At 39.3% G+C, this 21,885-nt stretch overlaps 1 protein-coding gene across 1 annotated transcript in view; it reads right to left on the reverse strand.

Moving 5' to 3' along the window:
- Positions 1–768: 768 nt before the first annotated feature.
- Positions 769–21,885, reverse strand: part of MTHFD1L (methylenetetrahydrofolate dehydrogenase (NADP+ dependent) 1 like) — a 138,319-nt gene continuing 117,202 nt past the window's right edge. The window contains exons 27-28 of the mRNA XM_052687568.1: positions 4,767–4,875; positions 769–1,057 (exon numbers count right to left, since the gene is read on the reverse strand). Coding sequence (XP_052543528.1) covers positions 4,786–4,875 — 90 coding nt within the window. The 3' untranslated portion in view covers positions 769–1,057; positions 4,767–4,785. The remainder of the gene's footprint in view (positions 1,058–4,766; positions 4,876–21,885) is intronic.

Raw genomic sequence — 21,885 nt, forward strand, 5'->3', positions numbered from 1 at the left:
GCAGCCTGAAAAGTTAAATGCAGTATCCAATGCTTAAGGCACATTTTGCTGCAGATTTGAGAGACTGGAGGTAAGCTAAAGCACAAAGCTGAGGATTTAAGTTGCTTGAATACCTACGTGAAATACAAAAGGCACTCTAGCTTTACAAGGTGGTTAAAAACTGCACAACAAAGTTCTTTCCTGTTGCATCCTCACTTGATGACCATTCATTCCTCTCTTGTTCCTGGGCCTTGAATGCCACAAGCAACAGTGCTGGTCGGGAGCCAGCACAGCAGGAGGCTTCATTAGACATGAAGAGAAGCAAAACAGGGCTTCAGGCAGAGCAATGCCCTCCCTGAACAACTAACATTCACAACCGGCTTCCCCACAACAAGCACAGCACCAGCTGGACAGCCTCAGAGATACGCAGCCTATGGATGAGAGACAGCGATGGCTGAAGTGTTTCAAAAGATCTTTGCCCATCAAGGAAACAAATTATATATTAAAAACCCTTCACAGAATACATGCTCTGTTCTTTCTCCACTTAGTATCTTCCTCGCTTGAAGCTTGGCTTTTGCCCAAATGAATCCGAGCAACACTTGATGATAACTCAAAAATGTGAAGTTAATCTGTGTGCAGCTTCTGCTCCTGAATGCCAGGAGCCAAAGTGTATTTTTCTGGGAGGAACAGACTCAGTCACAGAGAATAATCATGTTTGCGTAAGTTTTTAGATAGCCAAATACTTCTGTTAACTGCTTTGAGAAAAGATGAAAACTCCAAAGAGAAAAATTCCACTTTCTCGATGTCATTTTATTCAGCACCAAATACAAGACCCAGCAGAGAGCTTTCTGCATTACAGAGAGAAACATTTAGCCTGCCTTTTTTCTTAAAAATAAACAAACAAAAACAACCTTACAGTTATATTTCATCCTAAAAACTAGTTTGAAGAAAGAATAAACTTTCGCTCTGTGGTTTATTTTGACATTCTTCCAGAGACACATAACAGGAATATTTCAAATTCACTTTTGTCTCTTATTTGCAGGAAATAGGGGAGTTGCAGTTCTTAATGTCCAGACTTCTGAAATGAGAAAGACAATGAAATTGTAAGTTGAAACAAGAAGTCTTCAAAGAAAAGAAATGGAAGTAGAGTCTTAAATGTACTTGCAGCATTTTAGCAAAATTGGATATTTTTGCCTTAATCATAATAAACAGGAACGCTTATTTATGTCACACGCACCTTCCGTTTATGATCTCTATATCCCTGCTGGGAGGAAAACAGAGATCTGAGCTCCATTCCCATATGATGTGGACTTCAAGCTCTACATTATAACAGTAACTGCTGCTAACTGACACCCTGAAGTGCAGTACTGCAGAACAACAATAAAGCAACTCTGTTTATTGGTTTCATTGAATTGCTCTTATGGACACAAAGAAAAAGCATTCAAATGACTCCTATCCACATCTGGATGAATTAAGATGAAAACATTCAACATATATTTCCCGATTTCATGATACCAGTGTTGGTGCCCCCCCTCAAGCTTTATGACCACGCAGATGCTGGCAGAGCTCTGAGGTTGGAATTCTTTATCACAATCGTGCTGATGCTCTGACAATGTGAAGAGGAGACAAGTGCAGAAACATTTCTGCACCTATGGGCAGCCACAGCCTTACTAAGTCAGTGCCAACAGAGGAAAACTGCTGCCTTCCTCATCAACAGAGGCACAGTAGGAGAGGCACCTGCTGCTGCTGACTGCATCAGAGGGAACTTAAGAGCTCACAAGGGTCTTAGCTGTGACTGGATTGTGATTTTGCAGAGAGAGCCGGGTTCATAAACTCCCCTCTTTGTGCAAATAATATATATATCTAATATTTTTTTAATAATTCTTCCTCCTGGCAGACTTGCCTCCATCTAAGTAATTTGTATTCTGACTGGAGCTATCTATAGATGGCTCTCAAGGAAACGATTTCGATTTTTCACTTAGCATACACCAGGCAGTATAGGATAAATAGGGCAATGGCCAGGGACAAAAGACTGCCCAGATTCTTTCAGGTTTATTCCAGATATTCAAATATTTCTTTTTTAAAAAAAAGAAAATAGAGCATGTTTCTCCTACGTATCATATATGTACCTGCTAACTGTCAACAGAAAAACACTGAGCCAAAGGTCTTGCTCATTTGACTTTATAGAAGAGTATATACACGACTGGTATTTTGCAACTTTTTTGGGTGACAAGTGTCATCTGTTTCTATGACACTGTGAAGAGGTGGAGAAAAATCAGAGGGGCTGATGATACTCAGTGTGGCTGTGCAAGGAGAGCAGCATGCCATCACCTGACAGCAGGAATGTTTATCTGTAACTCTTTCACAAGTCCCTTGAAGGTAAACTTTGCAGAGGAGGATGCAAACTGCACACTAACACAACTGCTCTCAGGAATTTATAGAGAAACATCTGTAGCTCTGACACTAATCTCTAAATACATTTCAATTGCCACATCTTAAAGATTTAAATAATTTCTAATGGGTTGGTACTGTATCTTATAACTAGAAATTTTACATTGTATGCTAAAACCCCAAGAAAAGAATTCAAATTGAGTGGAAGTAAAAAAAATCCCTCAATCTGACATTGCAGAAACAAATTATTGGATCCTCTGAAGCGTAATATCAGCTACAATGTGGGTTCGCTTCTGTGAAATTTTGAAAGCAAAGAACAATACTAGGATCCTCTAAAGAAAACTGGAAGTAAAGATATCTGAGAACGTACTTTCTCTCTTTCTTCAAAATAACAGATGTACAAGTCTAGCACGTGAACTGGATAAATTTTATAATTAATGAATAGAGCCCGCCCTGTATTGTGCTCTCTGGGTATTACGATATTCTCAGTGCAGGACATTTATTCATATAAAACAGGAATGCAGGTGAACATGTGCCTATTTTTTCTTTAGAAGGCTTAAACTTACTGAATTGTCCATCTATCTATCTGATGCCGCCAACACTGCTGTAACAAAATCAAAATTATTTATTTGCAGTTGAAACTACACCATTTTTTTGCCTATCTAGTTTTTGTGACTTGGTTAGCACTTCTTTTTACAGTTAGGAAACCATCATTTCTGATTAAAAAGCCATGGCTAACATTTTCATTTCATGCACTACTTCACATGAAAGACATTCACAAAATGGAGTATTTAATCATTTAATCTGCTTAATTATGATCACTTTCCACAACACACCAATCCATGGAGTGGATGGATTTGTGGAAGACTATGCAGTAACCACACGATTAAGCAAGCTACGTGAATCTGCACATAGATTTTACATTAGGATACTACAGTCATTTTAGATGACTCAGAGGTAATGAATGACACGACTGACACATGATAAATCAATATGTATGTAAGAAGCCATTAGGCATGTAATGCACATCAGTAACAAAAATGAGATACATGTCAAGAAGCAGTAAGCGTAATACTAGCCAGCAACAGAACAGTCAGGGACAGTTTGTGTGCACGTAAGCACTGCTCACTACCAGCATGTCAGGTAGTAATTACTTGTCTGTCCTGTCTAACTTCCAAGCTAATTGGTTTTTACTTGTCTTGACTGGTACACCTGAAATGGTAGAATCTGCTCTCAGCGGATGTTATGTGAATGCTGTGAGGATCAAGTATGGACAAACTAATGGTTAATTTGATCTGAGCAGCATTCTCCCTGGGCTGTGCAAACCTCTCCCCTCCTCCAAACAACAGCCAAAAACAGAAAATGAAAGCTGTCTCAAATTAGAGTAAACAAGGATTGCTCGAATACCTGGGCACATTCGCCTCAAACCTGCAGCTGACCTGAGGTGCCAGCACAGCCCTAAGAGCTCAGTTACAAGACAATACTGTCATTCTGTGAAAAAGGAATTTTTTACTCTCCAGACTGATTTACTGGGGTAAGAGAGAGAAGTAATAGGAGTGTCCCATTGCAAGGTGTTTTGCATCAGTTAGGGTTTCATCCTCTCTTACTACATTCAGCATGGTGCAAGGTTAAAATGAAGTAGCATTAAATATTTTAGCAGTTTGGATTTTCAAGTGAGGAACACATGCTACACACAGTTAAAAAGGAACACCGAGAGAATTAAGTACTTAGAGAAGGGTGGAGATTGTGGGGAAACAGCAGCTTTCAAGGAAAAGGAGTGAAGCCAGCATGAAAAATGCAAAGCCTGAGGACAGATCAACATTCTTGACAAGCTTTTTATCATTTGAGAGGATGACAGCAATCAGGAAGAAAAGCGAAAAAGAAAACGAAACAAAGCTCATGATAAAGCAGAAAAACATCTCCCCTGATATCCAGGTAATGACAGAAACACACTGCCACATGAAAGTAGTATCAAAGATGAATTAGATGTTTCTTTTTAGGTGACTAACAGGACACAAATTCTTCAGACAGACTTTTCTCCATAGTCAAGAGTGGTATAATTCCAGAGCCAGTTCCCTCTCACTCCAAACTGACAGACACAGGAAATCCAAGGGCATTATCAATGTACACCACCAAAATACATCAGAACAAATGCTAGCAATCAGTCAGCAAATGAGAAGGCACATTATGAAACATTTTCTCAAACCCATGTGTGAAGTCCTCTGTGAAACTATGGCCTAGAAAAACTCCTAATAATAAATTATAAACATATATATATATATATATATATATATATATGTACCAGAGACAAACATCCTCCCCCCAGTATGAAATTTTCCTATTAGGGAAATAGGAATATTCCTCCCGGAATAGGAAAATAATGGCTGCTGACCAACCTGAATTTGGACCTCAGCATCAGAACAATCCCTTTACTTCCTCTGTGACGGGGTCAAGATCAATGTCATAGAAGCATGGTCTTGTGGGCAGTCCTGGCATAGTGCTCATCTGTGGAAACAAAGAAATTAAGTTACAATCCTGTATCTGCACAGAGGTAGATCACACTACCCACGTAAAACTCAGATTAAATGGTGAGATTGTTCACTGTGAATTCAACTACAGATGCAAACTTCACATTTCTTGTTTTGATTTAAAATGCCAAACTCTGTACTTCTTCAACTCATTTTTAAGTATATGCTTCCAAAACACATGAAAGAGAAAATAAAAGCCACAAAATGGAGGCTAGTATACTAAAGTAACCATAAGACTAAACTCTTTAAGAAAATGAAGAATACGCACTAGGACTTCTTTGTTTCTCAGCATATTTGTCTGGAACACATCAACTTATATATAGCAGGAAATTAATACAGCAAAGAGCAAGGATGTAACTGCTTGAATTCACCTGGTTATGTAAATGTGCTGAGCTGCAGACCTTTTCAGAATACAGAAGCAGAATTAATTGTAACACTTTCATGACCAATTACTTAATGTGAGGAACAAATTAAAATAGTTCAACTAAACATACATGGCTTGTAGTTGAATACTAATTTAGTAGTTAGAATCAGTAGATACGAAGCTAAAGCAACCCAATTATCTCAAACTATATATAATTAAGATCCTGATCTGGCATGAAACACCAGCATCTCTGTATTTTTAAATGTGAATAATCTCATGGCCTTAAATTACACAATTAAATAAAACCCTGCTCACGCTACTTATATAATTATCTACAATTGATGTTTTAGCAGCAATTAAAGACACAGGAGTGACACAGAAATCCTGAGGTGCAGACCCACCACAGCTTATACCACCTGAGACCAGAGGTACCCCTGCTTCCCACCTTAGCACTCCTACCTTCTCCCTAAGAAGAAGATGTCTGAGTGTTGGTTCAGCAAAATTATCCTATTTGTTAATCCTCTTCATCTTCTGTTTCAGCCCCTTTAGTCAAGAGAGGCTTCTATGGCTCCAGTAACTGCACTGGCACAAGTTAAAGGACACAACTGTGGGCAGTATCAAGGCAGGAATAGTCTGGATCAATCTGAGCCACCATGCTTCCTACCCTGCTTTTTCCTTAGATGATAGTTAGATACATGGAATATCTCACCGTGCTTCCACTAATTCAAGGCATTCTAAAAATACATTTGGGCTTAAGAACTCCATAAACCCATTCAGTATCTTAACCTCAAAGGTAGAGGATGGCCATACTATATTAGGCCCTTCATTAATACCAAAAGAGATGAAAGACATTGTAATCTTTGGAAACAAGCCTGAAGTTCAGCATTAGCTCCTCTGTTTGCTAGCTAAGAACCGTTATGCATTAAAGCTTCTTTAATAGACTCTAGATTCTGAAGACCAACATAGGGACCTACACTGGGGTAAGTCAGTGGACCAAAATTGAAGTTGCTGGTTAATTTGGCCCCAGGATGTAACTTTCCATTGTGGCTGTACAGGAACAAATCACACTGACTGAATACTGAAACCACTCTTGACACAATAACCTACTGACAGGGACAAACTGAGGTATGTTCTCATGACATGAGCTAAAACCCACTGGAAGGAGGAGGCTTCACCCTTGGGATGATCCACCCTTGGAGCTGGCTCTGACAGTTGTCTTACTGCAAAGCAACCTCATTCAGCACATCAAGCTGATGAAAATACTCCCATTCTTCTGGCCAGAGTTGGTCAGCTGATGAAACAAACCTGCTTGCCACATGACTTGATCACTAGTAGACCGCTGGCCCAGGCAGGCAGCAGCAGGACAGTGATGAAGCCCCACCTCTTAGCAAAGGGAACATGGCTAAGATGGCCAGCCAGCCAGCTCCCTACAACAGTCCTCACCAGTTCTCCCAGCAGTGCTTTTTCCTGGATAGAGGCAAGCTGAAACAGGCTAATAGGCCTCAAATGAGGGAAAACAAATGATGGCTATCTCATTTGCTCCAGAGAGCTGTATTTACAGTCCCTTCTTTGGCTGGCAATGTATTCGTGTATAAGCCAACTGCTTCTGCTGCACATTCAGTGATTCAGTTCATGTCTCCTACAGATTTCAGCTTCGTTCTGAATGCTAAGTGTAGCATTTCCATCATGGGAACACAAGTACGAACATCTCTGTGTGCTGCCCTGCTCACCCCTTAACCCTGCTTTCTCCAGGAAAATGTCCTGCCATTCTCAGAGCTTAACTTCACCTTTGGGAAGGAGGAAAGTAGTACCACCGCAGCCATTGTCCTACTTGAAATCTGAGGAGAAACAATGCAACCTGCTCTTCTTTTGGATTCCGTACGTTTCCTCTGTTTTTAAATATAGCCCTTCCTGAGCTTTTGTTATTGCACACAGTAGGATTAAAAGAAAAAACTGTCTGTTTGCATTCACTTAAAACCATTCCACAGATTGTAGGATATCATTTTATTGGCTGACATTGTCTTGGCATCTTGGTTAAGTACTAAAACACCTTGTCACTATTGTTTATCTGTTGACCACACCAATTGGACTACTACATTATTCAGGTTACTGAATTATTTTCTGTCTCAGACTCAGTCCAATTTCTGAACTAACCCTTAACAAGAAACTGCTTTAAAGAGTTATATTTTCTTGGGATGGGAATGAGTACATTGCAAAAGACAACTTTCTAGTTACTCTGCATAGGGCAGTTCTACATCTACACCTACATTTGGAAGTGAACTCCCACATTCCATGTTCCTTTGTTTTTATTTTTATTCTTAAATTATTATTTTCAAAAATAAATCTACAAGCTTGGCCAGTCTTCATTTCAATTTCCCTGCACAATGAAAACAGGAATAAGTTAATGGAGTTTTTCCTTGTTATTGTGTACAAAAAAATCTTACATATATGCTTGCTGCTTTTTTTTCCCCCTATGAAAAGTCAGAGTGGAGTTACACTACTGTAGAACTGCATACAGTGAAAGTATTGCATCTATAAAATGTGAATATCAAAACAGTTCATTACCAGATCAGGGAGTACAACTGTTCTCATATTGAAAGTTTAAGTCAACAAATGGGAGCGAGTTCATCTGAATTAGAATTACTGCTGCATGAAATGAAGCACAAGGCAAAAAAACAGAGCAGAAACATTCTGGGACAAATGCCTATGTGAACTGTAGGGTAAAAATAAAACACGTCCTGTGATATTCCCCATTGTCCAGACTTTCAAACAGGCAAAGCAATGCCGATTTATGATTATGTCTCTCCACTCTCATTATCTGGACAGAGAGGGAACAGGCAGCAGAATCTATCCCTTTTTCATTAGTTCAAGGTCAACAGCAAGAGATGGCTGGCTGACTGAGAATATTACTACCACTTTTTTCCTCACCAGCATTCCATTTCTTTCTGCAGCCAAAAAAGCAAGGAAGCAAAAAAGTCTCAGCAGACTGCAAAGCTGAATGAGGCTTCATATGGCTGGCTTTCCACATGGGTGCAGACTCAAATCGATTCTCTTGCTCTGCTCTGCCTTCCACAGTGCTGAAGGAAGGCATCAATATGCTATGGTATTTCACAGGCCAGCCTTAACCTCAGCATGTATCATGACCCAGAAGCATCCATTCCTCTCCCTACCCTAAGTGACTACAGTCTCAGTTTTGTGCATAGGGATGCCAAACTGCAGCTGAAGCATGTGTTGTACCTGCACAACATCCAGCAGAGTGCTTCTGCACCTCTAAAATTTCCTGAGAACTACACACACTAAAATTACTTCATTCTTAAATCCGGCAAGAATGAGAAAGAACAGTAAAAGAGAAAACATGCCAAAAACATAGCTAACTTTGGTAATTAGCAACTATGTACAGCACAAAGCAAAACAAAAAAACCACAACAACCAAAACAGAAACGTACAGCCATACAGTATCTTGCTGGGCATCCCATACAATGTATAACTTCTATGCTCTGTGTTGAGATCAGCACAAATCTCCATTCTAATATAATGCTGTCTTGGTTATAGTTTGATAGCTACTCAACATCATACAGTGAGGCTGTAAAGAAAAACAGGATAAGAAGTAGTGAACAAGACCACATTATCCTGAGCATACCACAAACTCAATGTAGGTAGCCAAAATAATCAAAACTCAATTTGACCAAAACTGTTGTTATTACACTTCCCTTGGGAGAAGGAATATATGAGGCATAAGCTTTGTGTGTTAAAACTTTATGGAATTCAGATGAATGTTTTACGCAGGGAAGACAATAGAAAGTTTTACGAAGAATTCATCCAGCTGCTGCCCAAAATATATCATGAAGAAATTAATAGGAACTCTGTTTTTTGTACTGGAATCAATAATTTTCTTTACAAACTCTGCAGCTGTCTACACATCCATGAGATCAAATCACCTTCAGAAAGACAGTATGAAAAATACAAATGCTTATTTCTTATTATGTCACTTTATGTTTTGGAGATAAAAACAGCAAGTCTCACAAGCAGCCATCCTGAAGACCATTTATGCTCCTGGAAACATCCAGCTCGTAGAAAATAAAATATGACTTTAGTTCAAAAAGCCTGTTATAGGCTATAGTCATTTAGAATAAGCATTTACAATCTGCAAGTGTGCTTACATGACTAAACAGAACAAAAAAATGGAGCTTAGCAAAGGAAGGTGCCACATAACTACAAGGAAGCTATAAGAAAGTGCTGCTCCACATCCTCTCCAGAACATACCTTCAGTCACTGGATGACTCGCTAAGCTGATTGTCATTGGAGTTCCATTTCAATTACAGTTACATGTTCACTTGTAATTTCATTTGGCCATCAGATTCACATATCAATTACCATCAAGTCCTAAGGCTCTACCAGCCAAGTTTGCCATAGTCCCAAGAGGAAATATCTGCCTTCATTTCTCTCTCTGTTTTTTGTTTTTTTTAATTGAACTCCTATCAGAGGTTGACAGATCCTGCCTTTTATTTTGAGTGTACATATACACATACGTACATATATGTATTTATTTTAAAAAATCCTTATACAACCTGAGATCACCTTAACCTTAGAGTTAGCACAATGGCATGATTTGCAAAACAGATGTTCTGAGAACTACATCCAACTCATTTAGTGTTTTTTTCAGCTGTAAGACAAGACAGGGCTGATTTGCAGGTACAGCATGATTTCTAAGTAGAAAAAAAAAAAAAAGAAACAAAGAACAACAACAAAGTTCCACAGGAATCTGTATTTACACAAAGTAGGCAAAACAGATGACTAGAAGATACCAAAAAATCAATGGTCAATTTATTGAGGAAGCCTCTCTGTTCTGTGGCTTATGGTTACATTTGGCAAGAAATGCAAGTAATTCATATTATCTAATTGTAATCTTTTGTTAACTAAGTTAGGAGACAATCTGCAACCATTTGAAACTTGAAATAGTGAAGAAAACAGATGTTTCTGCAGAGAATCTAGCAGACACATGACTGCAGATAACTTCTCAATAAAATCTGATGGGATGAATTGCATGCTCCACACTCCCTCAGGAAGAAACAATACAAGAGGAAACTCAAGAGATTTATAAATAGCACTGTAAACCTACAAGCATTGTTTTCAGCACACTAGAATTTGTTGGAATCTTGAGGTGTGGCATGAAGGATCTCCACTTGAGGGTTTCAATAAGGAGCCATTTCAGCAGTGGAATCGCCACCAGAAATTTGTTCACCAGTCTTCAAATTAAACTGTCCTGCATTGCACAGAGATGTTCAGTGTGCATCAAACAAGGATGCTAGTGCAGAAAAATCAGGTAGTATATTCCAAATAACTCCAAATGATCAAACTGGCTTGTTACACAGAACCTGAAAATTTCCCCCAATTTGCCAGGCATCAGAAAGCAGCTGACATTTGGAATTATGGAAGGAAAAAATTTAACAGGAAAATGAAGGAAAGGAATAATACAGAGAGAACAGCAGTGTTTAGTTTACTTTAAGAAAGAAATACTAGATTTACTGAAGTTTTAATGAAAATTTGCTGAAGTTGATGATGGCCAGAGAAGGTAGGGAGAGTGAAGCTTCTATTTCCTCCTCCGGAAATCTTTAAACAAAAAAGGAACCTTGTTGTAAAGTAAAACAGTAATCACCCTTTGAAACTCAGCACATTGTCTGCTTTCAAAATGCCCAAAATAGTGTTTGAAAGGATGATGATCCTACTCCAACATATGCTGTAGCATTACTTGCAAGAAACATCTTTGTCTTACTGGCATGCTGGATGATATCAGGTGCAGAAGTCCATCTGGCATCAATTTTTCTATTATGATTTTCTCTTACATTAATGTTTGCACATGCTTGGCAATTTTCCTATTTTGTGAAAGTATTTACAACAACAAAATGCACAGACACTGCTCTGCCATCAGCATCTGGATGAAGTTACAGAAGTACCAAATGCTGAGTATGCAATCCTAACCGACCTTGTTGCCAGGTGCTCAAGCAAGGTGGGAGCAGCTTGTGCCCTGTAATGTTCTCAAGAGGATTTCCAGGACCCAATTTAGTCATCTTGAATGGAAATAGTCTGACTGAAAGCAGTCTCCTGGGCACCATGAAGAAATAAAACACACAACAGTCTACATCTGTCCAGTACAGTTTTTGAGACAGCTGCACACGGTACATCAGGAATCAGCCAGGGTACATCAGCAATCAGCCAGTACTTGGTTGGCCAAGTTCTTTGCAAATGGGTCCCTGTAATACTGCTGAAACTCAGATGTTGCTGCTAGTGATGCACTGAGGCACCAAAGACTCAGAAGAGGCATTTTGTTAGTTATTAAATAAAATACTTAGGCACAGATGTAATCTGCAAGAGAATGAGCAGATTTCCTCCCTTAAGTGAAACATTTGTGACTCACATACATGACAGTAGTTTCTCCTAGCAGAATTGTCTCAACTCAAACATTTTCACCTCAGAGTGTATAAACCAGAATTTGAAACAAAAGAAAATGATCCCCCCGATAACAGCAAAATAGTATAAATATTTTAAGTTTTTCTCAAAAAATGCATCTCTCTGAGGTTGAATGTTAGATAGGCCAAATGTTCGATGTATTATTTGTTTGGACTATTCACAAAGTGGTAGGATATTCCACAGGCATTTCTCACACAGTGCATTTCTCTGTACCAAGATAATTCAGTGGATAAACAGAATGCTGAAAACTGAAAGCTATAAAACAAACAAAACCAAAACAAATAAACAACAAAAAACAACAACCAAAAAAGAAAACCCACCAAAAAACAAACCAAAACAACAGTCAAACAAGCCACAACAACAAAAAACAACCACCACCAGAGGAGATACAGCTAGAGAGAAAAAAAGTATTACAAATAACAGGTAACTCAGTCCAGAACACCCCGCACTCCATCCCAGCCCACTCAAAACCCTTTCCAGTTGTAATTGCTCCATTGGCCAAGGTTTGCATCCTGAATCTCACCCCCTCCGAGGCTTTTGTTTGAATCCCTGGCAGAAGACTCAAACTCACTGCCTCTTGTACAAAATCACCTCCTTGCTCAGAAGAAATCCTTCACTCCAGCTCACACCTGAGGTCAGAGGCTCCCAGAGCTGCTCCCACTCCTGACATGCAGCCAGCATATCAGACAGTGCTCTGAAGGAATAAATCTAGAGAGTATTTCATGGAGGGGTGCTCCTCTCATGTACTGCTTCAGAAACACGAATGTCCAGATCATCTGATGTTCAGGGATACACCATCCTCCTGCTTTGTCCAGTGCTTGGGTCTCCTGGTGGCCAGGAGGTGATCAATTGCACAAGCAGCTCAGGTTCTTTCTGCTTGTGGTTTTTGGGAAGAAGGTGGGCCACATCCCAGGAACCTTGCTTTTGCTCACCCTTCATTTCCTCTGAAACTTCTTTATTTTGGATCACTTGAGGGCCATCACCCAAACCCTGGGAGCAAGCATCACTTTGTGCTCTTGATCTTCACTTTGCCATTTTGTTTAGAAGATTCCTAACTTTCACAGATGACTTCCTGTGCAAGTCTGACAGGCTGACACAGGAAAATACAGGGTTTAACTGTAGCCTAGGAACTGAAGATGGTGACACCAAGAGACAATGCAAAGCAAGAATGAGCTCTGCACGCAACAAACTTTACCCTTCTCAGTTAAGTCATACTAAGGAAGAACATCACTCAGAAGTGCATTGTAGACCTTTTGCAGTATCTAACATTCTGTACTATGTATTCCCCAAAATCATAGCAGAATGCAAAGAGATTCTCCTTGGAAAAAAGAAAAATGAACTAGCAATTTTTGCCCTACAGTTGGCCACTCGCTATTTTCAGAAGCTTCCAAAACAATGCTAAGGGAAGCAAAGTTTGAAGGACCTAGAACACTGCTGCTGAAAGACAGAGGATCACACAAATGCTTTGAAAAACTCTGATCAAAATACTGTGGATAATGTGATAAAGAAGGAAGCATGATCAAGAGTAGCAATGAAACCACAACCAGAATGAATGCACCCAATTTTCCTTTAGTCTTATATCATTAACTTTAGGTATAAAAACAGATCTATAATTTCAGTGAGGCACTTGCTACTGTGATATAAAAGGTAAAAACAAACAAAGAAATCTTATTTTCATAATTTTGGGTTTAGTTTCTAGAAGGAAGGAACACACAGGTGGTGCACCAGTGCCTTCAGAACAACTTTCCTGAACTTTCCTGCAATAACAGCTGTAAGAAGAAAGTAGAAATAGTAATAATAAAAAAGACAAATGTGCAACTTAACTCTCTCTTTGTAATAATGATTTTCAAAATTTCTCTAAGGAATACTAAAACTTGAATTTCCATTCACTGAACTTACACCATGAGCTAATATGCTGTGACACAGATTTAATTTTCAAAAGAAACCAGAAAAAAATTTGTTAACTGTTAATCCTACAAATCCTTGTACTTGTATCTAATAGAGATCTGTATCTTAATAAAGATAACACTTCTCAAGTACTTTAAAACAAATGCAATACACCTGGGAAATACATGAAATAAAAACTCCATTTTAAAAGGCGAGTGAGATAAAAGACAGAAAAGGTTAAATACTTTGCCAAAAGTTAGAGAAGGAGCTGAGGTGATGCCAGGAGAATGGAACTTGATGAAGGCAAATCTGATTCTCATCTTGATCTCATATAACCAAAACTCAAAAATTACTATGTCAAATAGTTACTCTCCATGAAATATCTCCATTATAATAATGAAATCTTTGCATCAGTATTTCCAATGAAATAAAAATTCTTCTATTTTTCACACTTTGCCCTGAAGTACTCAGTATGAACTTGCAATTTTTCATCATTTCTGCAATAAAACAAAGGATAGTAACGTAATCACATAAATAACAAAAATGTTGTTAGACTGAGTAACCTCAATCATATTTGGAAATGCATCTTCATCAGTCTGAAAAACAAACCAACCCCCAAACATGTTTTGCAGTGGGCATTAAGTATTATTCCCAAATCAGTATGTGAAAGGCAAAGAAGGACTGGGTAGTAATAAATTTCTGCAGCCAACATGGAATGAGTTAACAGAACTCTCTTGCCTAACATCTAGTGAAGGATGATCTATGGGAACATTTTCTTGTGCATTTGAAAGTGCATAGAAAATACACCATCAAAGAAGTGAGAGTCCATTTGTGTACACACAGGGTAAATCATAAAAAATCTAACATAAAATGATAACACGGAAATTAAAAACAAGTGGGAATATCATCTCTGTGATGCCAAAGTGAACAGAGAGGCACACAAGACCATAAGCTTTATTTACTCTCACGGTATAGCCCCAGGCTGCTCCTAATCAAAACAAGGCCAGCTGGTAATGAACTCTTATTCTTGGCAAAGAAGCTCTTCACAGTCAGTGCAGCCCTCAACACATCCACCAGCACTCAGCTCCCCTCATCCTTCCCAGTGCCCCACAGTGGTGGCTGCAGAGCAGCGATGCCCAGCAGCATGTGACTGCCCACCCACCTGGGCACAGTCTTTGGTGAACTGTTGTAGTTTATTAGTGGGAAAACTCTGCTTTACTTTGCCTCTGTACTGTCTGGACAGATTACCTGCAAAGCCTCGGGTTTTGATGTTTGTTCACTGCATTATGTCCAACGTAGTGGCACCGATGCTCTTTACTACAGACAGGATCAGGACTACACTGTTCACAGGGATTGTGCAAGGTCTCTGACAGGCAAATCTGACTCTACCAACAGCATTACATCTCTCTCTAGCACACACAAAAATGGTTTTACTCCTGTGTGCTCTTGCTGCTTTGCTGCAGCTGGGTGCTTACACCTGCCCCACTCAGACTTTCCCAGACACTACTAGGAAACACGGGAATGGGAAAAAGCCATCAAAGGCTGAAGAAAGTGAGAAATATCTGTATCTTCTTTGCTGCATTTGTTAGTGAAACATCCTCTTTTATATTCATTCGATCTAGTCTAGCAAAATCTCCCAGTGCCCTGCATTACAGTTGCATGGAGCAGCAGCATGCCGTGCATGCACAGAACCTCGGAGAGCTATTAGTACAGAAGTTACACTCTTTAAATCAACCAAAGGCAGGCAGGGAACATGCTTTATCAGACCAGAGCAGTGTGTATCTCCCAGGCATTTGTCTCCAGCAGAGGCTGTGCCAGATGATTTTTAAGAGAAAAGCTAAAGCTACAGAAACTTGACAAAGCAACAGTGGGAGCTGGTACCAGGAATGCTCAAACCCTGGAACGCCACGCTCAGTACTTTCTCCAAATTACTTACTTATATTAATTACAGCCCTGCATATTGTTGATGGCCATATCCTTTTATAAATCTTGTTAAATTCTTGGCCTTAGTGACTTTTCCCGTGTTAACGACTTCCACATTTTAATCACATGAGAGAAACTATTTCCTTCTTTTATAGAGGTATTAATACAGATGCCTGGCAACTTCTCACACAATCACAGAAATACTTCAAAGAAAAAATGGTTCCCAGGCAGTAAGAACACAGCTTCAGATAACCTCTACAGCCTCTGTAACAGCACAGGGATATAATACAGGTATAAGCACAAGTCTGTGAAACACACAAGACATGAGATGTAAATCAAATGTGAACACGGCAACTTAACAGTTCTGGGCTTTATTATTATTTCAAGTATTAGAAACAAGTTAATGTGTTGAGAGTCCTAAAACTTTTTCTGTGTTAAAGACTGAGAATGATCTAAAAAGCTTTAATGAACAGAGAGGGGAAAAAAAAAAAAAGTCAAAGAACACAAATCTGTTCCTAAAACCAATACAGGAATAACAGTTGAGGTCAGATAATAGCAATTAGCTTTGAGCACACGTTTCAAATTAGCAAGCCTATAAAAAATACCTTGCATCACACTGTGTGCAACTTAGTATTTAAAACCAACTTCAATACCCTATTTTCAGAAGAAAATACCTAAACATTTATGGATTGCTGCATTACCGTCTCTGTAATATTCTTCTGCTTGTCAGGCTCCCTACCCACAAATTAAAATTTTAGTTGAAATAGATGCTTCCCTTGAATTTTCATTTTATGAGACCCAGGTTATAACACAGAAGTAGTTTGGATTGCATAAGCCTAACAAATACTATTTTGTAAGTTTCCTCTTTCTCAAGTCTGGCATCGCTTCTCCAGGTATGCAGTAACTTCAGAGTTTCTGCAAGTCAGCTACAGTCCCACATGATGAAGAATCTTTACTTTTTGATGTATCTTCTGGGACTAGTGGGGAGGGCAAAAAGCCTGGCAGAGCGCTGAAAAAGCCAGCACAGGTCAGGAAGTCATTTCTGGGAGCAGCTGTCTTCTCTAATTGCTTTTACAGATGAATGCTGTGCAGGGGAAAGCTGGCATCTAGTAGGTGCTGCAGAGAGATCCATTATACCCTCATTAAGTCTATTATTAAAAAGGAAAGATTCTATGAGAGAGAAAGGAAACTGACAGCATATGCAGGGGACATCCAAGCAATCCAGGAGCTGCTCTGTGACATTCCACTTACTTGTTTCCTCTCATTTCAGTTTGACTACTGCATAGATCATTCAGACTTATAGTCCCTCTGCTGCCCAAGTACCTCAGTCCCTTCCCAGCCAGCTTCTGTACAACTGCATTTTTGTTGGAGTGATATAAGGCACCTGGAAAGTATCAGGCCTACCTACAAAACACCACATAGCAAGCTCTAAGTGCCTGGAGCTGATGCACAGCAGATCACACATCCCTGCACGCAGGGCACCACCGTCCCACAGAGCAGCAGGGCAGCCACGCTTCAGTAACATGACTTTCATTTGCAGATACATGTCTGTCAGAATTCTAAATCTCACACTGCACTACCTTTGGGCCTGATATTAAATACACGTCTGGAAAGAATAAAAAGGCGGTCAGTTGTTTTGAATTGGGGAAAAGGCAAGAATTTTTCTTACTCAAGTGTCAGAAAATATTAATGTAACTTTGTACTTTATAAAGTGGAAAGTCTCCAAAACCAGCCAGTGCTCCATGTACCTGCAGTGATAAGCAGAAGAATGTTTAGCTAGGACACAGTCCTATAAAAAAATAGTCTGCCCTGTAAATCACTTTCCCATCTGGGAGAGTACTGCAAGCCCTGCAGGAGAACACCAGCAGTGAGCTGTAATGCCAAAACTTCCTCTGCAGTATGTATTTGGTTCTGAATCCAATCCAGAGAAAACACCAGGCGGCATCAAAACAGAAGCTTTTAATTGTCCTATAAAATGAAGATGACTTTATCCCCTTCAAACTGAGCTTTTATGAATACATCCCTGGAAAATGGTACCCATGCAACCACTAGGCACTGCAATTAGCTGGGATTCACCTTGCATATGGTTTGTTGTTTTTCTTAAAACTGTTCTGCAAATTATAAGAAAGCACATTTCTGGATCACCATGGCTTTTATATCCAGGAAAAAAATTCAGAACATATATTTAATTAAATGATCCATTCAATATAACTAAAGAAAAGTTACTATTTCTTTTCCTAACATCGCCTTAAAGCATATCAACTGTTTTCTAGCTGCATGGCACACAGAGGCTTGGCTAACACTTCAGAGTGGATTTGGGTTAGCTACATAAAACCCTCTTTACCCTGCAATAAGAATGCTCATGGTTAGATGTACTAGAACCACCATTCTGCTTTAATTTTATGTCATTTCAGCATGGCACACGTTCATGCATATGGAGGGCATTTGTGTACATGTTCACCAATTTTTCCAATTCCCCCATTCCTTTTTTTTGACGAGGGAGCAAAGAGGGTGCCCCAGTGTTGCCCATTTTGTACAGCAAATATAAAGCATCAGGAAAAAGGGGAATCAATTTGAAACGATAGTTGAAAAAAATGATTGGTGAAAAAATCTGTTCTTATGACAGATTTCTGCCAGCAGCATGGGTGCTTGTGCAAGTGGCCTTTCTCAACCAGCACAAGGCACAGGTTTGCCCCGTTTCCTCCCCTTCACTTCCCTCTTAGACCACTTCAGTAAGCTTCAGTATTGCATTATCTTTACCTCTCTTACATATTAATCTCTTACAGAGTACGTGTCCCTGTTCACCAGCAGGAGAATATTTGAAGCAATGCATCTATTTGTATACAGTGCCAGACATTCTTCCTATGCTCTTCCTGTGCTGTTCCTGTAATTCTATCTGTCTTTCAAAAATTCAATCAAGGAGCAGTTAATGAAAATCAATTAAATTAGTCTTTTGACAACACAGACCAGCACCACTCAGATGATATACATCAAGTTCCTGATGGAGCAGTGAGAAGGAAGCAGCAAATGCTGGTAAGTCTCCTCTGCATCCCTCAAAATGCTGGTGAAGAAGGCGTTAAAAATGCTTGTTGCAAAGGGAGTGCAGTATGAAACAGCTGTTGATTTCCAAACGAGACAAGAGGGAAGCTAAGTAATTCAGAAAAAAAAAAAAAAGTACAGCACTGCAAGAGGGAATTAACTCTTGTACTATTCAGAGGGTTTTGTTTTCCATAAAAGATATGAAAATCCTCAAACAATGTTGCATCGATGCAACTTTTGTATTTGATTCTATGCAGCACACTCAATATGTCAGAGTGGGAGGGGAGGGGAGGAAAGGTATCCTAATAGCTAGGAAGGCACCCATTACAAAGTATGACAAATTTATTTGCCAAGTCAAAATGAATTTGTGAACATGTAAAGAAATTTTCTCCCCATGAACATTCGCTAGTTTTCTATTTTTGTAGTCAAAACAATTATTTTCTTGACAACATAAAGAAGTTGTGAATGTTTCTAAAATCTGATTTGAATGACTTAATTTATCCTGAGAATATAGATCCAGAAATGAGACATTCTTAATTGCACCCTGTTGCTACTAGCTGTGTGGGTAGACGGATAGGTAGGCCCACACATGGGTATTTATTCACATGTGCTGAGTGTCTGTGAAGTAAAGGTTTTCTCATCAAAAGTAAGCTATTTAAGAACAATTGTACTGTAATTCAGATTCCATTACTCAAAATTTCTGACCGAGTTTTCCCCTTGTACATTTAAGATCTCCAATTATAACTGGTTTTATATGAGAGTTTTAGGTTTTGTTGTTGTTTGTTCCATATGCTGTCAGCTATCTAAAGGCAGAGCAATGAGTGACAAGCTGAGGTGACACAGCTATGTCAAAGCATTCCCATCACTTCTGGCTTCTTGCGTCTGTTGGCTGCAGCATGTGTCACAGGGCTCATGCATGCTCCACCTGTAGGTTCTAGTGCTGTAAATTGAGCTTGGGGAGGCAGCCAAACAGCTCAAATTTTTCTCAAATACAAAATGCAGCACTTTGTCTGTTAGAAGGAAACATTGGATGAGACTGCAGTTAGCACCAAGAATGCTGCACGTGGTCTGCATTTGCAGTAGCCTTACAGCAAAGACGTGCCCAACACAGCATTTGGGAAAGCTGGACTGCCCCTCTGGCACTTGGCCTCTCAAGAAATGAGAAAGGCCTCTTTGCAGAATGAAATGGAAAAAATAAAAAATAAAATAAAATAAATGACAGCTTTCACGCTGCTCTTATTTGTCAAGCTCTTCATATGGTCTGTACAAACAAGAAGAAATTAATATGGCACATAAATGTGCCAAACCAATTACAGCTGCTCCTATATTTCAGACAAGCACCGTTTAGCAGTCTGACACCTGGAGGGCCAGCCAAAAATCGACGTATCCTTGCTCAGCCAAAGGCAAGAACCATGCCTGATGCTCTGGGGCATGAGGAGCTCTAGAGTGCTGGGAGCAGGCAGCAAAAACCTCCATAGTGGTTGTTTCAAGACGTTGAGAATGCAATGATACATTTAACAACAGTACCTTACAGTTATGTTGTAAACAACCAATTAACCTTCTCTCAAGTATCCTATGACCTAAAGATTCATGAAATCAGATGGTATTAGTGCAGTTCACACTAGTTCATTGGTTGTTCTTAGTACCGCACTGCACTTTACCACAGGAAGTCTCCTACTTCACAATGAAGCAACACCAACTATCAACATTTGATCTGTTTGAGTGAAAAAGATGATTAAGTTACTGAGTAACTTAATATTACTAAAAACAAGTTACTGAAAGTAACAATTATTAAAAAATTAAAACACTTATATACAAAGCAATTGTTATTAAAGTTAGCACTTATTTGACAGCTGTTTTCTCCCTGAACCACTCCAGCTATAAGCAAAGCAGCTCATCTGAGCCATAGTCTCACAGTTGCAGCTTGTTGGTTCACTGTGGGTAATCAGCAATAAATGTATATGACCAAGCTCACTGAGGCACTACTGAGATTGTTTGGATCACAATGGAGGAAAACAGCTAACACAAATTTTATAGCTTTCAATAACACTGTGTGTTTCAAAGACCAGTCATATGAAACTAATAACAGCTGATGAAGCTGTTTGTATTAAGGAATATCTTTGCCAAAGTGCAGGAAGATCTATTATCCCAGGAAACAATCATGGGAAAAAAGCCCTCCACTAAAAGTATATTACTACTGAGACAGAAAATAAATGAGTTTCACTGCATTATGTGAAAGCAGAAATATCCACACAGTAGAGGCAGAGAGCATGAGCTGCCTTCTGAGCAGCACAGCTCATATTCTAGGGGAAGACCAACAATTCTCAGCTGAACATTGGTCCAGGGCTGCTGCTCTCTTGTTAATTATGTTCCATGTAGACATGGCACAGCTCAGCATAATGGAATGGATGCAAAGCACATAAGCAACCTACAGAGTCTTAGGACACAACAGCTACTTGTTCAGATGGGCAGAGCTTTGGAGATATTTTAGAGAAAAGATTTCAGAAATCTCCTTTCAAAACACTGCGGCCTCTCATACTGAGTTATAGTGACATTTTTTTACACAATTTTCCTTCAGTTCCAAAGCACAAAGATATATATATATATGTATATATACATATCAACTATGATCTACTTTTTCACCATGCAACACTGTATCTTTCTAGCCTAGCTCCATAGGCTGCAAACTCAAGAAGTGAAAACCTAACCTTATTTCTGGACTGAGAGGTCACAAGTAACCAAATTCCAGTAACCACCACCTTAGAAGAAGATTCTAGAAAGCTTTAAAATCAAGTCAGTGACTTGGGTACAAATCCAAAATTTGACTTGGCTTTGGAAGCACCCAAATATGCCTATTTCTATGCAGACCTCCAGGGCCATTCTCCTTCCCTTGTTCTCCCCACGAAGGCACACATGCCTGCCTGCTTTCTAATATCTTGGACCCCTTCCCAGAGTAGTGTGATATTCCCCTTCCTCCCTTTAAAGACGTGACACAGAATCCAGCTGCTGCTGCACTGAGATTTGGCCAGAAACACCATGTATCGGTTCCTGGGACTTCCATTTTGACATACAAAGCAGTGTGTTATTGCTGAATAAATACAAGATTATATGATAGAAAAACAACCCACTTCCTCACAAAATATCACAAGCTTCAAAACAATGCTTTAAAATATTCCATAAAGGAGAAGGACGATTATGGGAATCATAAGGAAGGAAAATGTACTTGGATTGTGGTGATACAACAGTCAAACAGCCTGTAGATAAAGAACTAAGAAATAAAGAGGCCCATGTAAGGACAAAACAATT

The sequence above is a fragment of the Tympanuchus pallidicinctus genome, unplaced genomic scaffold (genome assembly GCF_026119805.1).
Source record: "Tympanuchus pallidicinctus isolate F22 unplaced genomic scaffold, pur_lepc_1.0 scaffold1, whole genome shotgun sequence".
Classification (NCBI taxonomy): Eukaryota; Metazoa; Chordata; class Aves; order Galliformes; family Phasianidae; genus Tympanuchus; species Tympanuchus pallidicinctus.